Below are 20990 nucleotides of genomic sequence, written 5' to 3' on the forward strand. Positions count from 1 at the left end.
ACTATCTGGCTGGCCAGCCAGCCCTCTGGGTGAGATGCAAGGACTCACACCAAGCAGCTCCCCCACCCTACTCTTGTTTCTTCTCCCCATGTTGTCAATGCAGAGTTCTGCATAGCTGTAAATAGTTTTGCATAACTGGTCTCAGTAAAAAGCTGAGCTTTTTCTCAGTATTGTATTCTGCATTATCTGCACTGCCTTTTCACAGCAAAATAGCAATTATTTTTCTGATTATTTTTCTTTGTTCGGCATATATGTTTTCACTGGCGTTCTTGGGGCCTAATGAAGGAAGGATTCGTGAAAGGGTGATCCTCACAGATGATACTTCAGAGTATGAACTATCAAGGAAGAGGGCCAGGCAGTAGGAGCTACAGAAAGTAGAGACCACAAGACAAACAATACTTCAAATCAGCAAGTACATATATATAAGCAGAAAGCAGCTAGGTATTTTTCATAAAACATTCTGACAGAGTGTCCCTCAGAATTTGGCCCTCCTGGTTCCCATGGACAAATGAACAAGCCATAGCAGGCATTGATTCTATCTCAGCTTCCTACTCCCAGGCTTCAGCCATCTGCTCCCCCTTACACTCACAAATTTAGTGCACGATACAGCAGTAAAATGCAATCCTGATATGGAGGCTGTTTTCAGGCTCACTCTTTGAAGTCTCCTTTCTGGCAGCCAAACTATGAAGAAAACAGTGATGACTTAGGATACTTTATGAACAAAGACACGAGATGCATTTAAGATCAGCTAGTAACAAGGAAAGAATAGTAAATCCATTGATTTTGGCACACTAAAAAGAATTGTGCTGCCCACTGCCAAGCTAAAACTGTGAAAACAACTCTTCTTGAAGGGCAGAAGATGGTAACATTCCTTCCATCAATAGCCCTGTTACAATGGAAGAGGGTGGGAGCTGAGCAAAATTTCCTATGACATTCTTCACATCAGTCATCTGAAAGTAGTGTGGATTGGGCGCTCTGTGAAGCAACAGGGAGATGTCACATTCCACACCACAGTGCTAGCTTTCAACTTTTCTACCCTGATAGGCAATAGAAAAGTAGGAGTCATTCTGGCGATCTAACTTGCCAAATAATGGATGAGCTTGTTTACAGATACCCAAGACCATCACTTCTCCCATTCTGGAGTTTCTTACTGCTGATGTTCCTCTCATCTTTGCTGCATAACTCATGCCACTAGGCATTGTCTTGCTCACATCCAGATCTTCATGGAGTGGAAATTCTTCATCTGCAATTCATGCAGTTTCATCAGATCTGAAAAATGACCTATAAATGGGGCAAATCCTCTTAATGTCTTAATCCTTTTCTGTCTGCCCCCTCTTTTCTTGTATGCAGTCCATAATTAGTAGATAATGCTATTTCCAAGTTTTGATACTGAAGAGCCACTTGGAAGATGTCTGCAGCACGGTCTGAAAATGGCATCCAGGAAGTGGGAAGGAAAAGGCTATAAAGTACCCTTGCAGTAGCAAGGTAGGAGTGGCCTTTTGGCAGCAACACTGGGTTTTTGGAAAGAGGGATCTAATTTTGGAAAAAGAAGCCAAGTCCTTAGAAAAGTTGCTCACAAACATTCCTAGAATTCAGCTGGGCTGGCATCTCACAAAGCACTGGAGAATTGCAAAGCACTTTGGGATACTAGGCAGCAAGCCTGTGAATTAGCTGGCACAAAGACTATATTGTGTACTTAGGTTAATTTAACAGAAATTTGTGATCACCACTGAACCAAATTTATACTGCCAGATTTTCTGTGAGTGTACAGATACAAGCTTAATGAACATCCAACCACATCCTAAACTGTTAGGACTAACAGAAAAAATATGGCTTGGTGGAAAGAAGAAACTCCACTTAAATTGTCAGAGGATCTACGGAGGGCTTTTGTGCTCCTGAAGCATCAACATACAAGCACAGACTTAGAGATAAATTAGCCACAGTCCAGGGGAAATGATCACAAAGGACTGCTGCACTGCTGCCAGATCACAGCTGCCCAATGATGTTTTCCAAACTAGGAAATGGAGGAAGGAAATCTGAAGTTGAGGGGACGACGGGATTATTTTACATGTAACTAGAATACCAACTAGTAACTCAGAATAACTTTGAAATGCAAGCAGGCCAACTGGGACACTTACAAGATCAGGCTTGCAAAAAACACTTAAAAATAAGAGGATTAAGCTCTGAACCACCCAATTGTTGATGATAACACTCGCTGGTAAAGATATCCCACCTGAATTAGGCTGAACTGGATCTGTAGAATTAGAACAGTAAGTTCTCAGTAACCACACAAGTTAATGAGACAAAGGTCCATCACATTTCGTCGTGATTTATAATTATGCAATCAGTGTCAGGAAGATACTTCACAAATACTTTCAGCAAACCCCTCTAAAAATGTGGTCTAAGTGAACCAACACTGGTATAACCTTGCCAAATTGTTTTTCCTCTGGGGCAGAAACCATAATAGCAGCTGCATGATCGTGGTGGCTTGCTTGCAAAGGAAAGATGAGAAACAGTGTGAACTGCTTCTTAAGCAAGTGTAGTTCACAGCCATAAGCTATCTGCAGCCATAAACTTACCAGCAGCTAACGCTGCTATATTCATCTGAAAATTGCTGCCACTTGGGAAAAACACATCTCAAGTCACCCTCTCTCTTAAGTTCAGAGCCATTTCAGCATTCAGTCTGAAACTGCCTCTGAACGTGAGTCAGAGCCCTCAACTGTTACAATTCTCACAGACTTGAAATAAAAATGAATCCCTGTTCATTTTCCAAGTGAACATCTAATAGAAGAAGCCATATCTAATAGATGAACCACAGGCACAAAACGTGAGCCAGTAGATTTGATGAATGTTAGTGCAGAAGAAAATGTGAGAGAAGGAAATGAAAATAAGATCCCAAAGGATTATTTTTTTTTAACACTTTACTACATCTAACTAAGAAGCAGTGAGGAGTTAAACTTTTCTGGTCAGGAACTGGGAATTACTCTGATCTGAAATAGATATATGCAGTTTTGCAGTTGGTATTAACCACTCAGTATACGACTGAAATGTAAGAGTAAGCATTCATTAAAAAGCCAAGGCATTATTTATCAAGGAAAAAGAGAGAACAAAGAGAGGACATTTCACACATCACTGAGGAGGTGTATCAAAAGGCATAACACTGCCAGTCAGTCCTTGGAGATCAGTATTTTATCACACAAAATGTGACAGCATCTCTGTATGGACTACAGAGAAGTAAATCAAATTGTTGGAAAAGAATCTTATCTGTTATCACTGTAAGTGATACTCTGGTTTCTGTAGCACATTCGGCCCTGCTTTTCATCTTGGATCTTAGAACGTGAGTATTGACAAGTGAACTAGAAATGACTACTTTCTCAGCTGGCCAAGATCTGTGTGAACACAATGCAAGGGGGGTAGCGTACGCACATCTGCTGTTTGAGGATGTGGCATGATGCAGATGGATGTTTGCTGCAGTATGTCAAACCTGTTGAACAGGAACTGTAAACCCTACAAGTGGTTTGGTATGAGAAAGAAAATTAGGAGTCACAAAACTTGATAACGCTGTCAAGTCAGGGAAAAAAAAAGAATTCTGTGGTATTCCGCTCATACTTCGCAGTTTACAAATTTCACAAAAACACTGCACAGATTAAGGGAAACCATTTCAGTGTTCAAGACTGTGAATTTACATTTTCAGTATTTAATTGGATTCTTGTGGCTAATTTGTGTTAAGCTACTAGGTCAAAATTGGACATAGATGTTGTCTTTAAAACTGGAGGTAATTACTGAAAAAAAAAGATGGAAAGATTTGAAGCTAGTGCCATATTATAGCGGAAGTCTAACTTCTCTGTAGAGAAACTACTGAGGGAGCCAGACTTTTCTCAGTGGTGCCCAGTGACAGGGCAAGAGCACTGGACACAAACTGAAACACATGACATTGCAGCCAAACATAAGAAAACATTTTTTTTTTCCTCTGATGGTGGATGGTGGAGGTTGCCCATAAAGGATGTGGTGTCTCCATACTTAGAGATATTCAACACCCAAACAGAGGCAGTTCTGCTGGGCAACCTGCTCTGGCTGACCCTCCTTTAACAGGGGGAGTTGACTACAGGATCTCAAGAGGTCCCTTCCAAGGGTGACCATGCTGTCTGTGGTTCTGTGATACTGTGACACAAAGGGAACCCAGGAGTAGGTACATCTGTAGAGCACTTTCACCACAATTTCAGTGGGAGTAAAATTATTTGAGACAGGGGATAGTAAAATACAGGGGTAGTAAGACACCTAGAAACCTCTGTGCAGGAAGACACTATGTATGTACACTATTCAGTGTTAGTATATTTTATGTCTGCTCTGTGTTTGGGGAAGGGACCGACAGCATAATGTCACAACATTGTTAGGACTAAGAATTAGGATCTGCAAAATCCTGAGAGACAATCATACAGCATGTCTAACTTCTAATTGGGGAAAGAAAGATACAGTCTAGAATACTGCCTTTTAAAAGGTGAAAACTTCCAATTTACCATGTGATCTTTCTGCACTCTGTCAGGAAGATGGGTAAGTTGTAACAGGGAATTTTATGAGATGGATTATATTTCACTGAAACTGCTGTAATTGCTACCTATCTTTTGAGAAAAATGTACAAGACAAGAAACTCCTTACATCTAAACTAGATCTTCCACATAACGGCATGTGCTACTCCTGAAAAAAAAGACACACAGAATAGTAGGGATTTTCTAGATACTGTTCTGTGAAACACTGTGTGCCTGACAGAGATCCAAAGACCAGAGAAATTGCTTACTTCTGTGTTCAGGGAAACTATATTATGCAGTATATTAATAGAACACTATTTGAACCTTGTTTGTTTAACCTGACTTTATCTTCAGTGTTCTCCTCTACTAACTTGCCAGATCCTATGTTCTTACTAGCTACATGGCCAAACTGGTAACAATCAGGTTAAGAGAACGACAAATTCAGCTTGTCTTAATTTGTATCCTTGAACTGGTCCTTACAGGTTTCTATGACTTCAAATGCAGTTCAATTAACTTAACATGACTGTGGTCTAAACAGTGACTTAATGATTTAGATCTAAATTATTATTCTACTGTAGTATGATCAATAGAAAAGGTTTCTTTCCTAATACAAAATTGTTCTGGTCTCCAAAATGCAGATATTTTAGGATGGCATCAACAGCAATACTGCTTGATGAATTACCCATCTGTCATTGTTGAGCTCTTTCTGGATGGTCTCTGGCAAACTTCACAATTTTGTAAATTTTTATTGTAGACAGGTCCAAAAGACTTCCATCAGTTGTGGATTTGGTGCCCATCATGACAGATTATACTGTAGTTTAGCAAGATGGCCATCGTTAGAAATAAGTTCAAATTCTAGTTAGAATTTTCAAAAAGCCTCAGAATCCTGAAATTGATAGACCAAGCAATAATAGCTGAATTCAAGAATACCAGAATATCTTCTTTATGAAAAAGAATATTTTCCTGCCTTTCAGGATCCCTAAAAATTCTTGTGCTTTACAAAACAGAAGACCATTGAAAGGATTCATAACAATTGATGATGCTAAGTATACTGGAGTATGTTCTCTCTGTGGTTTGGCTTCTAGTAGATTTCCAATTTTACTGCATATATTCTTGTATTATACTGTGATTATTCATACATCTTTAATCCATATTCTTATAGATGGAAACCTATTTTAAGTTGGCACCACATGTACACATCTGCCTGCAGGAGCTTGATCCTTCATACACCTCTCTGCAGCCTGCATTGATGGCTCCATATCTCAGGTTACATACATAAAGAAGAAAAGGTGTCCAGTCTTATCCTTTCCTCCCGAGAAGACATCGCAGTGATGGAGGAGGACAGTTTGCAACATATACTCCCTGAATGTTGTCTGCCTCCTCAAAGGAAAAGGCAGGAAGCCAGGTGGAAGCATCCTGGAGACCCACATTTGATCTGCATGCTGTCAGTTGGACCACTTTCTACACAATGACATTCCCGTATTCATTCAGTTGATGCTTCACAATAATTTGCTGTTCCAGCTCTAATTCTAAACTCAACTCTTCTAATGAGAGACTTAACTCCAGCCCCAAGCAATCATTCCAAAATGTTAATGCCCTTTTATCTTCTCTGTTACTTACTTGCTGCATTTACATACTTCCCTGGCTACCACTGCACTGAACAACAAATTCAAGCTTTCAGCTTCAAGATCCTATATACTTCAATCCCAATGATGTTTATGAAAAGGCGGTTGATGAAAATGGTGTTTTATGAAAAGGTGGTTTTCTAAGCATCATGTAGTCATTAAAACAGCAGGGATTGTTACTCAGTCACAAATTCTAAGCACATGAGGAGAAGATGATGTCCAGCTGGCCAGGAAAAGGTGTCCAGCTGCCCTTTTGTGGCAGCCCTAAGTCCATTTTGTACCTATCTATGAAAGGAAGACTGACATAATTAATTAAATAATGTTACATAGATTTAATAATATACTAATAGACGGTAATACAAAACACCTAAAATGGAACAAATACTTCACATGGAGTAGAAAATGTTTCTGAGTGGAAAACAATATACCAACAATGTAGTATGGTAACTATAGGCTTTATATTATTGGCCAAATCCTCTCTTCCCATGTAAGTCTTAATACTCATAAAACCACTAAGAGCCATGTTAGGTTGCAAAATCTATTTCTGTATTCCCAGCTTACTTTCATTTTGAAAGGACCCTCAAAAAGATTGCTATCTTCTTTTTGTAATAGAAAGAAAGGAGCATAGATTTACACCTTTTCCTTTACAAGAAATGCTTTTAGTTCCCTGTAATCAACTTGTCAGTCTGCTGACGCCAGATTTTTCCAGGTAGATGCCTGCTCATTAAGAATATTAATAAACTTGGGACTTCCTGCAGAATTATAAAAACTATCTCACAGTTGGACTTGCTTTTTTTCTTTTTTTTTTTCCCTTTCATGAACCCACAAGAAACAGCCCCTAGACCCCAAGCTGTATGTACCAACAGTTGAAAATCACTCCTCCACAAAGAAGCAGGAGTGTAAAAAAATAATAATTTTGCTAACGGGCTTAAAAGCATTGGAGCTGGTATCTAGGTTGTCCTACCAAAAACATCAAGTTCAGATTTATTGTTAATTTAGAAGATTTTGCCAGGCCACCAAATCAATGAAAAGTCCAGGGTGTTCTGTCAATTTCTAATAAAAGCCCTTAACAAGCAAAGAACAATAGGGTGTTATTATTAAACTACCAAAAATTTCTACACATGCGTTGTTCAATGAAAACTTCGCTAACTCTTGTTTAAGCCATAGGCTGATTGATGTAAAATCAATTGCCGAATTAATATCTGATCTCTGCTAAGTCAGATGAATTGCATCATATGAATTCAAACTGAATGACTTCAGATGGCTCTGATGTTTAGTTAGTACACTTACTGCCTTTTAAAGCGTATATATTTAAGCTGCTAATGACGTGAAAAATACAATTTGGGCAGTGCAGACACCGTGAGTGAATACCTCCTCTCGCTGCCAGGAAGACCGAGCGATTTCTCTTCTGCTGTTTTAGACATTTCTGCCTGCAGATCCCTTACAATTTCTGCCTCAGCACCTTTACAGGAGAGGCGGGACAAGGCGGTGGCAGTGCCGTGAGCTCTCCGTGAGACAAATCTCTCGCCAGCGGAGGGATCCGTGTCAGCTGAGCAAGTCAATGTGCCCGCTTCCACCCGGGAGAGGGCACTCTTACACCTGTCCGCACAGCCGGACGTGGCCACGTATAGCAGGAACTGGAAAGTTAAGATGACAACTTAAAACTCGGTCAACTTGCACAACCAGTTAGTTATTTTTATGATAAAGCTAATCTTCGGAATGACTTGAGTCATCCAGACGCTGCCACAACAGGAACACAATATGACAGACAATAAACGTGCAGGCTAAATTTATGCATAGTATCTGAAATGTGCTAAATGATAATCAGATAGAAAAGACGACTACTGGCATGTAGGCCTCTCTGCTAAAAGCTGGGATGACAGAAAGAGAGCTGTAGGTGTAAGTTTGGTGGAAAACGAGGGTTAAAAATAACCTAGTTTTATGAATATTATTTGTTGCTGATATTTCTTTAAATAAAGCATTATGATAAATGACCATATGAACATTTAAATGCAAAATGCATACCATCTAATACTAATACAACCTGTAAAGTTAATCCTTGTATGGATGCCTCATGAAATAAACAAAATAAGAATTAAAAATGTTACAGGTTCAACCCCTGTTTCTAAAGCGTTTTAAATCAATGTACAGATGTCTTGAGACAGCTCTACTCTCCAATAAGAAATCCTCCAGCAACAATGAGAGCAGATCAAGCCTGACATTTTTGATTTCTCTAAACTAAACAGGCCAAGATTAGGCAGGGGCAAGTTTTGTTATGCGAGACACAAAGCAGCAAAAGAGGAACAGAATGTTGCATGTTGGAAAGTTACCATTTCATAAATGGCATTTTCTTCTAATCACAGGGAACATTCTCAATAATTCCGAATTCTCTCTGAGTAATTCTAATAGAAAAATATCTTATTGGTGTGAACAGAATAAAATTAGGAAAATATGGAAATGATAATCACCAAGAATCTTAACTTGAAGAACAGAAATTTAATCCTACTTCATGCTGTCATAAGCATCTTGGAGCCCTCAGGCAGTATACTGGGGTTTGGTTGCATCCATAGTCTCAGACAGATGAGCCATGCACATGGTGACCATGCACAGCAAGTGAGTCGAACGTGCACAATTTGTGCATGAACAATATCCGCTCTTCCATGAAAATGTGAGGAACTGTTTCCTATATATAAGTTGTAGGATAGGTAATATTTCCCATATTACGTTGGAAATTATATAGTGTTTAGGATGTCTGGTTATCCTAGGATTGGCTAATGAATATTGGCAGCCTTTCCATACTGAGAGCTTGGGCTGAGGGCTTTCAACCACTGATCTCATTTTACAGGCACTGATCCTATAAACTTTCCTCCTTTCAGTAATCTTACATATTTTGAACTTCATTTAATACACCGTATTTCCTGCTCCCACTTCCAGAAGTATTTCAAATCAATATGCCAAACATACTAAACAATGCGTAGATACAGGATTCTATCTCCCACTCAACAGAGTTATGACCAACACCGAAAAGTATAGACCAATTTACAGCCAGTCCGTGAAAGCTGCTGTTGAAACAACTGTTTGGTATAAGGCTAAACTGATGATGGGATCAATGAAGAACTATCTCCTGAAATCAGATATACTACAAAATTTTGTAATTCAAAAAGTGAGCTATGTTCACCAGACTACCAGACAAAATTTTACATTTTGTGTATGGATTTTTCTATGGGTGAAAGACTAATGATTTTTCTAAGGGTGAAAGACTTAATTCAGAAGATAGACACAGGACTGTATTATCAACATACTATAAAATATATTATGAAGTCAGACATGGAAGTCACTGAAACCACACGAAGAGACTGTGTTCTCGTTTTTTCTAAGCATTTTCTTATTCCACAGAAAAAAAACCAAAACCAAAACCAAAACCCCAAGCACCTATTCAAAGACTGCTAGTCTAGGGTCCTGTTCTGTACTAAACCCCTGTAGAGTCTTCTGTAAAATAGTAAACTACAGTAAAGTTTAAAACAGTATAGGAGTTATACAATGATAACCCCAGCACACTGATTACACAAGGTACTGATTTTTATGTGGTATTTTAATCCTGGCAAAACTCGCTATCACTCTATTCTACACCCCAAAAAGCCTTTCTATATCTATCTTTTACCAAAGAGAAAATTAAGACAGTATATGTTGAGTATGAAACAGCTGTGAGGTAAGTGAAAGATGCCCATTTAAGGACAAGGGAAAGGAGTGGGGTATAATAAGGAAAAGAGATACAGTAATTAATATTAATTTGATTTGCTTTGTGTAGTAACAGACTCTGACATTTGTAATCCAAATGAGCACATGAAAATGAACCTAGATACAAACCAGGCAAAATCATTGCCCTTTACTGTGGTTGTTACTGGATGTCTACTACCTATAACATACAAGCATACTCAGAGGAACACAAAGGATTCTGACACTTGATAAAGGTCATGTTTGCCACTTCATTCAGGGAAAAACCTGAATATTAAAAGCTCAGCTTCTTTCTATGAGCTGTCTGAAGAAACATGAGGCATTTAACCTGGAGATTTTATGTACTGCCTTCATAATTTTTGTCTGTAGTACTCAAAAGGAGCTCAGCACACCATAAACCTAACTTTCATCTGTGAGCTCTAAGAGGCAGAGTTATTACCCTTGTTTTACAGGTAAGAGCCTAAGGCACAGAGAAGCCAGAGCCTACCTCCTCAAAAGGAACTCAGGATGCATCAGTGGGACTTAGATGTCTAAATTATTCTGAAGATGAAGACCCAAGATCACACTAGATGTCATTAAAAAGAAATCAGGCCTAATGCAAAATAGTCCTTCTCAAAAAGGTACTGGAAAGCTCAGCTGAAAAACAGTGTGTATTGCATTAAAAACGAGTTTCAGTCTGAAGAAGACCTGATTCGATGAACAGGTGCACATGGTATAACATTCTTTCAGGAAAATGGACTTTTTCCTGTCAAATTACAGGGCAAGAGTAAACACACACAGAAAAAGGATTTACATGCATCTGTATATAGTTGCCAGATTTTTCATTGGCTGGGCCTCTTTACTGTGTATGTAATAGTCAAAATGTTGTGTATACTAATGGAGATAAATAGATAGCACTTGCAGCTGACAGCCATACCAGAAATAGACATTTGTTGAGATAATGTTGTACATTGTCCTGCACTGCACCATTAAGAGGAGGCACTATAAAATCTTTTCTGTAGACCTTAACATCTTGAAAGGCTCTAGTTCCTGAATAAACAACAGTTGTAAATGCAACCTCTGCACTCTCCCATACCATACTGCATTTTGCACACCTCAGGCTAGCAGGAATGGTAACTGGTGTTCTATTTCAGTTTTCTAGACAGAGGAATATCTCTGTTTTGTCGTGTTTGCTTCTGCAATAAAATGTAACAGTCCATTAGCCAGAACTGAAGTTCACCTTTTAAACTCTTTTAAAATCTTGTAGCAGAATCCATAAAAAGAAACAGTACCCTGTACTGCCTCCTCAGAGTTGCCTGCTCCTGGGCCTGCAAATTCCCCTGTCCTATGTGCACATCTCCAAGGGAAGGGTGAGAGTGGGAAGAGGGCAAGGAGCTGGGCCAGGAGAAAGATGTGTACGGAACTGCAGCTTTTTCCAGCGAGCATAAGGGGTAAAAAAATAGATTGGAACTGCTGTATGGGCAGGTTGAGCAGATTCTGAAGGCATGTGAAACCACCCCACCCGCTAATTTTTGCTCAAGAACCTCACCAGAAGACATGTCAGCTGCTTCTTGAGCCAGCTGTTTCCTCAGGGACACCTCAGACTTTTCCTCTGCTACCTCGGGCCCCCCCCGGCCCAGCCCTCCCCAGAGCACTCCTTCACACCCTTTTCCGGCCCCGCGCCTCAGGGCTCCCCTCTGCTGCGCGCTGCGGACACAAGGCCGGGCCGGGGAGGCTCGGAGGGCAGCGCTGCCCGCGGCGGGAGCCATGACAACACAACCGCCTTAACTCTGCCCCGGGGCCCGCCAGCGGCGGGGTGTGGCGGCCGGGTTCTGCAGGCAGACGTCTGTCCCCACGCTGTCGCCGGGAACCCGCCCGGCCCATGACAGGGTGAGCGGCGGCCGGCCGGCAGACAGGCGTCTCCCGGGGCGAAACCCCCGCGCCTCCTGAGGAGACGGCGGCATCCTTCCCTCGGGGCAGCGGAGAGGTGGAGGCCGAGAGCACCTGCTGCCGCCGTCCAGCCCTCGACCCCCACCGTCGGGGAGCCCCGGTGCCCGCTCCGCTCGGCGCACACGGCGGCCCCTCCTGAGCGGCGGCGGCAAAGCCGGCTGCCCTACCGCGCATGCTCGGCGCGGGCGCCATTTTGGTGGGGCCGGGAGTTATCCAGCGAGAGCGGCGGCGGAGCTCGCTGGGCCCGGCTCGGAGGCAGCGGCGGGTGGGTGCTCGCTGCGGAGATGGCTAACATCGCGGTGCAGAGGATCAAGCGGGAGTTCAAGGAGGTGCTGAAGAGCGAGGAGGTCAGAGCCTCTCCCCCGCGTGCCGCCGCCACCCTTCCCCGTGTGTGTGTGTGTGTGTGTCTCTCTGTGAGTGTGGGCAGCGGGGGAAGGAGCGGGCGCCCCGCCGGCCTGCGCGGGGGCCCCGCTTCCCCCTCGGCCCCACCTCCCCGCGCTGGGGGTGGGCCCGTCCCACGGCCTCGGGGAGGGGAATGGCGATTCCCGGGGAGACGGGACCCGCCGGCCGCCGGGGGAGGGGAGGAGGGGGCCGCGGAGCCCCTCCCCCAGCGGGCAGTGGGAGCCGCCGGCGGCCCAGCGGGGGATGGGGGATGGGGGAGTGGGGCAGGCGGGCCGGGCCCAGGAAGTGGCGGCGGCGGCGGGCACGGCCCGAGGAGGCCGGCAGGCTGGCCGGCCCGCGGCGAGGGTCCCCGCGGCGGGCGGCCGATGCCCGGGAGCGCGCGCTACCAGGCCGGCGGCTGCGGGGCGGGGCCTGCCCTACCCTGCCCGGCGCGGGGCGCCCCCGGCTCGCGCCCTCCCGCCCCCCCCCCGTCCGCACGCGGCCGGGCCCACGCGCCTCTCTGCCGGGGAGAGGCTTGTCCGTGCGGGCCGGGGGTGATGAAGCGGATTGGGGAGGCCGGGGTGGAGGGTACGTGATCTCGCACATCCCCTTCAACTCGCCCCTCTGGCCAGCCGTGCCCGAGGCTGCAGAGTATGGCTTTAATTTATGTTTTTCGAAGGGTTGCAAGTAAATCCCTATTTATTTAGGTTACTTTAATGCAGAACTTCGTTTATCCCGCTGCAGGCTTACTCACTTTCAGGTGGATGCTTATAAAGCCTTACTCATTTCAGTCATGTTACCTCGTTACCCGAACAGTATGCTCAGAGGTATGTGGTCAAGAAGAGAGGCTGACTACTTACAGGGGGACATTAAAGTTCTGATCAGTTTGGGGAAATATATAGCAGCATTTGCATCAACACAGCTTTTCCTGTATCTGAGTTGGTGGACGTCAGCCACTTAGGTTTTAATAGTTGTGTCGTCATTGTCCTACTTGGGATGTTGTTGCAGGTTAGATGCTTGTGAAATGTTAATGTGAAAATGTAACTCTTAAAGCTCGTGTTTTAGAAATCTGGACATAATCACAGAGGAAAAATCGAGAGGATAATTTTTGGAAGATACTAATGACTTAAGGAAGACGTGTTTAGGTAGCTGTAGTTGAGGTACTTTAAGTGTGTGCTAACAGCATTGTTGCTATGCAGCTTGAACTAGCCCCTAGAAAAATGTAGGGACCTTGTATTACAGCTGCCTTTAGAGCCTGGGCTGATTTCACCAAGATATTGCACAGTGAATACAGAATTGCATGTAAACTAAGAGAAATTTCTAGGTGGATACCTTTATACCAAAGCTAGAAAATCTAGACCTTGTACCCCATATAACCAGCTGATACTATGGGAACAAAGAAGTCTTTATTTGAAAATGTTGTCTGAAGGCTTCAAGACCCTTTTCCTTTTCTTAATGTAGAAAAAAATGCCTTAATTTACATAGGTTTTGGGGGAGATTCATGCTAAATTTTCTTACTGTAAAGGTTGGATCTAGTGAGCACATTTTTCACTATTCCTGTTTGTTTAGTCTAGGCATTGAAAGGCTCAGTACAGAATGTTGGAAAAAATAGTTTTATGAAATAGCCTATAAGCTGCCTAAAGCTTCCAAGAAATCAGACCACTGTTCTTATGAAACTAAAATTATGGTATTTTAAAATTAAAATACATGAGTTTATTTCTTATTTTTCCTGCCATTAGCAAGCTACATATGGATGTTATACTGATATAGCAGTGTGTATAAAGTTGCTGTTTACAGAATATACTAACTCCCCTGTCTTGAATGCAGAATTTCAGCATTACTCAATGGTTGTGTAAGTTGCAAGCAAAAGTTTTTTTGTCAGTGTTTGTACGTTGAAAGGCAGTCAAACTGTGGTGTCAGCACCATTGAGAATGAAAGCATATGGAGTGACATAGTGAGTGGAGGTATAACTAAATACTACAAATTACAGAGGAAAAAAATGGGGGGTTTATGCAAGTTGTGGACTAAAATGATTATTAAATCTTGTTTCTTTAAAAAAACTCCCCCTTTTTCATGAAGGGTGATGCTGAATTTGTTATTTAAAAGTTTTAAGTCCCTCTCTGAAGGTAAAGTGGCTCACATGATCTACACTTAAATTATTCTTGATTTGATGCTTTGAGCTACACCTGAACATGAAGAGCAGCCCCCCTGTTTCCTTACAGATGCTACTGAGCAGAAATGGCTGGGGGAGGGGGCAGGCACACCTGGAATGCCTACATAGGAAGTTTGTTCTCTGTTTTCTAGTACTCACTTTTGAGCTGAAATAGAGTGGTGGAACCAGAAATGTTTTTAAAAGGGATCAGCTGAATGGCAATTAATTCCTTCTGTATTTAAAGTATGTATTGGAAGCGCCAAATTTAACTTCTGAATATCAGTGAAGAAAGAATTATGAAAAGTGTGTTCATCCTTGCTGTGGATAAGGATCTATGCATTCTTGGACAAGGATGCTATGGATCCTTGCTGTCCATATCACTAAATACAGTCTTCATATTAGCGCTTTCTGTTTCCTTAACTTAATGACATTTCTGTGAAATCACCAAAATGTGAATTTTAGACTGTCTTGCTCTCTTGTTTACAGGTAGAGATGGAGGACTTACCATTTTTATTTTTTTTTTTAAGTTCAGTCTGGGTGGCTTGGGTATTTTGAAAAAGTGTTTAAAGTATTTTCATACTTTAGTAACAGAAGCATTTTTGCTCTGCTTGCTTTATTATTTCTAGTTTTATTATAAGCCTATACATTAACTGAAGAAGTGGGATGTTGTGTATTTATGAGAGATCCTTGTATCTTTGCATCTCTTTAATATTTGAGTTAAATAATTTATTTGTCAGGAGTGCACTCCAAAGTATGATTTAAATAAAACTTCTTACCTTTGTGTGAGGAAAAAGCTTTAAGATTTTGAGGCAGATGAGGTACTGCATCATTAACAAAGATGAAGCTGTTAAGTTAGTCTAGGTAGTAACTTGACTGGTTAAGTATGTGTTAAGGGTACTGTACTATGCTTGTATTAAAACTCTAAAATGAGTAAGCAGTACATGAAATCAGATCATACTCCAAATCCTAGTCTAGGCAAGGCATCAGTTGCTCAACTTTATCTTTTTTCTTGGTCTGTCATTTCATTAATCTGTTATCTTGTTGGTTTTATGGGCTGAAATTCTAAAGTGGCAAAACATATTTTGAACAAAAGTATGAGGCTGCAGCATGACAGAGAAACCAATAAATAGGTGGAGGGAGAATAGTATCCCACTTCTGATAAGTGGGAGAATAGAGTTACTAGAATGCTGCTGTGGGTAGCCAGATCCTTACCTGCTCTCTGTTTATAAGCAGCTATGTTATAACAGAATCTGTCTGGCATTTAACAATTAATAGAAACATGCTGAAAAATCTTGTGGTCACTTAAAGACTGATGCTGAGAAGTAGTTGTAGTTCATCAGGTTTGTTAAACAATGTGTGACTTGTTTTCATATTTTAATAAAGCATCAGTGTTATGCTTTAAAGAAATTTATATTATTCTAGCATTCAAGGATTCAACATCTAATTGGCCATGCAGTTTGTCATTATGTAGAAATGTAAGGTGTTTTTTGGCCATCTCTTAAATCAGAGGCTAGTAGAGACCTTACAGTGAAACCACTGCTCTGGTACTGAAGGTACTGGGAAACATAGCTTCCTCCTAGGAAGAAGAGAAGGTATCTCTACCACAAAATGTTCTTCTCTTACAAATATCAAGAAGCAGGGGCTTATCTGTATGGAAGGTAAACTCAGATAGAGCTGAGAATAAATTAAATTTAACTGCAGTTATGGAATATGAATATCTGCATGAGCAGAGATCTGAAGTAGCAGTTAAAATTTGTAACTTGCTTGAATCCAAAATTGTGTTCAGGCGGAGACAGTAGGTTAATGGCAAAATTTTAAGTAGTTGATTTCCACGAAGGAAGCAGGTGTTTCTTTTGGAGTCCATGTGTGTTTTTGTGATGTACAGGAGAAAGGAAAGATAATGGTAGTCTGCCATACCATGTTCGTTCTTAGGCTTTTAGAGTTCTAGTGGGTAGCTCTGTTGAGTAGCTCTGGTGTTTTTATCATTGCTTGTGTAGTCTTGTGATTTGGGTCAGTTTATAGTAAGATGCTAAGTGGCATCTCTGAAATTTTCTTGCTATTTGGAAAAGCCATAAGCATTTAATCTTCAGGCTCAGAAAAGCTTAATTGGTTTGTTTATATTTGGGTAGTGTTGGGTGCTAGAAGTTGAATTCAGCAAGATGGAAATTTCTAGTAGTAACTGTGCTTTAGTGTTACTAGAAGGGTCTGTTGGAAATTGTGGAATGCTTGTTTTTTCTTCCCATTCACCATGTAGAGCCAGTGTAGATACATAAGAATGAGATGTCTTCTATTATGGCTCCTGACTAAGCAGCGGATTTTTTTTAAACAATGTCCATTTTCTGCTAATACATATGCTTAATTTTTGATTTGTAAGAATAGTTTCGTTGAAGTCAGTAGAGGTTTAGTGAGTGCAGTGGGACTGTGTGTGTGAATGAAGCTAGAGCATGCCTAGTTAATTAAAAGGCATAAAATTAAAAAAGGCGTAAAGATGAGCACTTTTAAACTGACATACTGGTACCAGTCTGTGTTAAGCTTCTGAAGCCTGTCAGAAAGCTTGCATATGATAAAAAAAGTGGTGGTGGTGGTGGGATGTCTGTGCATTGAAGTACAGGGCTGCTATTCAAAGGGGTCTTAGTAGGCTGGAGAAATGAATGGGCTGACAGGAACCTTTTGAATTTCAAGAGAGGTAGGTAGGAGTCCTACATCTGGGAGGAAGTAATGCCATACATCAGTACATACTGACTGGAGACTGACTGGAAACAAAGTGGGCTGGCAGAAAAAGACCTGCATGACCTAGTGGAGAGCAAGTTGAACATGATTCAGCAGTGCTCTTGTGGCAAAGAAGCCCAACCACATACTGGGTTGCATTAGCAAGAATGTAGTCTGTGGGTTGTGAGAAATTATTCTTCACCCCTGTTCCATCCTTATGAGACCATACCTGGTGTACTGTGTCCAGTTTGGGCCTTTCCAATGTAGGACACAGATAGACTGGAGTGAGCCCAGCAGAACACCATCAGTGTGGTTAAGGGGCTGGAGCACATGATGTGTGAGGAGAGGGTGAGAGAACTGATGTTGTTGAGAGAACTGTTTAAAGGGACATCTTCCTGTCATCCACAAATGTCTAATGAGAGGCTCTGGAGAAGAGCCAGACTTGTCTCAGAAGTACATGGAGATAGGATGAAAGGCAACAGACACAAGCTGGAATGTGGGAAATTCTGACTAGACGCTGGGGAAAAAAATACTGTGATAGTAGTCAAACCCTTAAACAGATTGACCAGCAAGGTTGTAGAATCTGTATCCTTGGAGATGTTTAAAACTCAAGTTCTTGAGCAACCTGCTCTCACTGGACTTGCTTTGAGCAGGAGGTAGGACTAGAGGCCACCCAGGTGTCTCTTTCTATGTAATTCTGTATTTCTAGTATAAGTTTGTTTTTTAATTACTGTGTTTTTTCTGTTTGTGAAAGAAAACATACAGACAGAGGCTTCAGCTCTGTTGCCACACCTGGTAAAACTTTCCCCTGTGAACAAATTGAAAAATTTTAAAGTAGACTTTTTGGTTCTGAAGTTCCCATTATTGTAAGACAATAATGAATCCTTGAATCCTTTTCAAATCAGAGGCCGAGTTTTTCTGGTAGATACAATGCTGCTAGGGTTTTTACTTTGAACAAGTTCTGGGTTGGAACCCTGAACATAGAACAGATATGAGATCCATAATGCTTCTTGAAGCTGCTTCTCCAAAATGTGAAGATAATTTTTAGTTTAAAATAGTTGTTTGAGAGATCCTTTGTATGTTCCCAAAAATAATTTTGTCTATGATGTATTTCAAGACATGCCTCTGATTTTCAGCAGGACAAGGTTTAGACCTGTTTCCTATAGTTATATAAAAAGGATACTGAAATGCCATTACTGTGCATCTTTGGTTTTCTTAATTCTGTCTATGGTATATTTTGTAACATCTTCCAGTTTGCCTTCAAATGAGTTTGTCCACAAGTCACTTTTTAGTAACTAAAAAATAGTTGGCTCAAACCAAAATGCATTTACTGGGAAGTTATAAGAAAACTGTTTATTAATTTCACTTCTAAAGTGATCTTTCTGAATTATTAGTTTACTTACAGTTTTATGCCTGTTTATCTGAACCATGTGGCTGTTTTTCAAGTTCTACAAATATAATTACCATTGCACTTTTAAGATCAGTATTACATAGATCTAATAAGCACTAGGATTATGAATATTACTTAAATCTGAGTTTCAAAATACTTAACATATGATGTTAGTGATCGTTTGACCAGACCTACAAGTTGGCCAAATATTCGTAGTGGGAATATTCATTCAGGGAAGGCAAGAAAGTTCTGTTGCTCATTCCTGTGTTCAGTTAGTGGTATTTTTTCATGTTAACATGTATCCAGTTGAGTCCAGATTTCTTGTGAATGGTCAACATAGAAGTTGGCAGAATCCTAAAGATTTTGGGAGTAAGTGGAAAACCAAAAAATACTTGGTCTCTGTTGAAGTCAGGCTCATTTGATTGTTTTTGGTAATCTCTTAAAAACCTGAGGAAAGAGAGCAGTCACTGGTTACAGGACTAGATCAGTTTAGGATGAGGGGTTAAGCCACAGCTACCAGATGGGACCCTCTGACCACAACTGTTGGTGGACCTAAGGGGTAGTAGGAATTAGCCAATCCTTTAACCTTCCCAGTATACCATTGATTCTTCTGTGCTTGTTTCCAGGAGTTTGGCTTTAATAGGAAGGAAGTGTACGAATCCTAAGGTTAGTTAATTTTACTCATATGAAATGTAAATAAGTTAATGTTTTATCATAGTAAATTTGTGTAACTATAAACTGCAAGAAAGTGCTGGTTAGCAGCCCAATCCTGGGTTGTCTAATGGTTGCATTAAACTTGTTAAACTAGCGCAGGTACTTAGTGTAGTTAAGTTTTTCACCTGTTAAACGATTTAATGGTTGGACTAGATGATCTTTAAGGTCTCTTCTGACCTAGATGGTTCTGTGACTTCTAGCTTGTTTCATAATCCTAGTAAGGATTGTTGTCATTACTATAGTTCATCACTTCTACACCAATAATTGCTACTGGTATGAAATTGAGAAAATGTTGAGTTTGAGTTAAACTTTGTCATTAATATGCAGACTTATCTTTTTGTCTCTGACAAACTAGGTAAAACTTTGCTGCAATTTAGATAAGGAAAATAAGCAATTTAGTTCTTCTGTGGCAAAGAGTGTGAATTTTGATAAACAGTATTCTGTAAGACACTCTAGGGATGTAGTCTGCTTTTGCACTTCTGACTTATCTAGCATTTTCCCTTCAGATTGTATCAGTGTTAATACTCGTAATATTTGAATTGGGAGCACTTAAATATGCTTGCCGTGAGTCTTTCATAAAGTAGTATCTGCATAATAACTAAAGTACCTCTGTGAGCATCAAAAGTAACCTTGTTTGAGGACCAGCTCTGCGTCTGTTATTCTACTGTGTTATAACAGAATTGTACTAAGGCGATGGATTGCTCCTTTCTAGTCTGAGGTGTCTGCACAGGAAAGCAACACGAATATCGCTGGCTACAGAAGAAGCTTCATTCAGCACTTTTGCTTTATTGGACACCATAAAACTCAGTTGTGCTGTACAACTCCAATTTGGCTATGCTCACGTCTAAGAGCTGAGCTCATACTGTGTATCATTCTTCTGTTGGATTGCTAATAGGGGCTATCCTGTCTACCTTTGTTGTCACAAGACGTGTAGGAAACTAATTTTGTTCATTATTTTATCATTCTATTCATTATTAGCCAGTAAGATCAACAGTTCATCACAAAAGGGAAGACCTCATGATTGCGTAAGTCTAATTACTTTAGAAAGTCAAGGTTTAAGGTGATATGCCTTCAGATTCTAAAATAGGTTTCTACAGTGTTTTATGAAGGGGAAGGGAAAAACCTAAATTCACAGATGCATTAGTCCATATTTTACTTAAGTAGTTCAAGCCAAATATGTATTGTTTTTCATTTTTATCTGAAAGTGAATGATGAGAAAGTCTTTTTAAGTTTTTGCTATGTTAGGATGTTTTTAAGTACAGGAAGCTATTGTGAAATAAGGTAACATATACAAATGGAAATCATGGTAGCTGTGTTGTATTTGCTCCCTTTCTGGATACTCTTAGAGCCTTCATGGTGTTTAGGTAAACCCTTCCACTTTGGAATAACAGTGCCCATATGGGAAGCTCATACGGAAGAACTGTCCTGAGCTATTTCCACAAGTCTTCAAACTCTGGGATTGTCAGTGAATTAGCATAATTGATTTAAAATTGTCTGAATCCTGTGATCGCTTTATAAGTAGAATTACTAGCAACCCAGGTAGGATAGACTTTTGGGATTGACTACAGAATCTGCATCAAATGGTTTTGTGTGTTTATAGAGTGACTAATTGAAGCTATGGTTCAAACTGATTATTAAAGTGTACATTATCTGCAGGATTTTTCAGTTGTTTTGCATGAAGGACAGAACTGTGCATAAAAAAGTAAGGAAAAAGCATCTTGCATTCCTGTAAAATTGCTTGTTCATTTAGGCTTTCCTGAATGGGGTTATCCAGAACAGGATTCCCTTGCACTGTGACCATTCTGAGGCTGGGTATTTCAGTTAGGTTC

At 40.8% G+C, this 20990-nt stretch overlaps 1 protein-coding gene across 6 annotated transcripts in view; it reads left to right on the top strand.

Moving 5' to 3' along the window:
* Positions 1–12006: 12006 nt before the first annotated feature.
* The window catches only part of UBE2K (ubiquitin conjugating enzyme E2 K), a 41379-nt gene continuing 32395 nt past the window's right edge, over positions 12007–20990 (top strand). For 4 of the 6 annotated variants that reach the window (XM_074904680.1, XM_074904681.1, XM_074904683.1 and 1 more), the window contains exon 1: positions 12007–12162. In XM_074904680.1, the coding sequence (XP_074760781.1) occupies positions 12100–12162 (63 nt within the window). In that variant the 5' untranslated portion in view covers positions 12007–12099. The remainder of the gene's footprint in view (positions 12163–20990) is intronic. The other 2 variants (XM_074904686.1, XM_074904684.1) reach the window with 1 other exon arrangement.

This window comes from Athene noctua, chromosome 4 (genome assembly GCF_965140245.1).
Source record: "Athene noctua chromosome 4, bAthNoc1.hap1.1, whole genome shotgun sequence".
In the NCBI taxonomy this organism is placed as follows: Eukaryota; Metazoa; Chordata; class Aves; order Strigiformes; family Strigidae; genus Athene; species Athene noctua.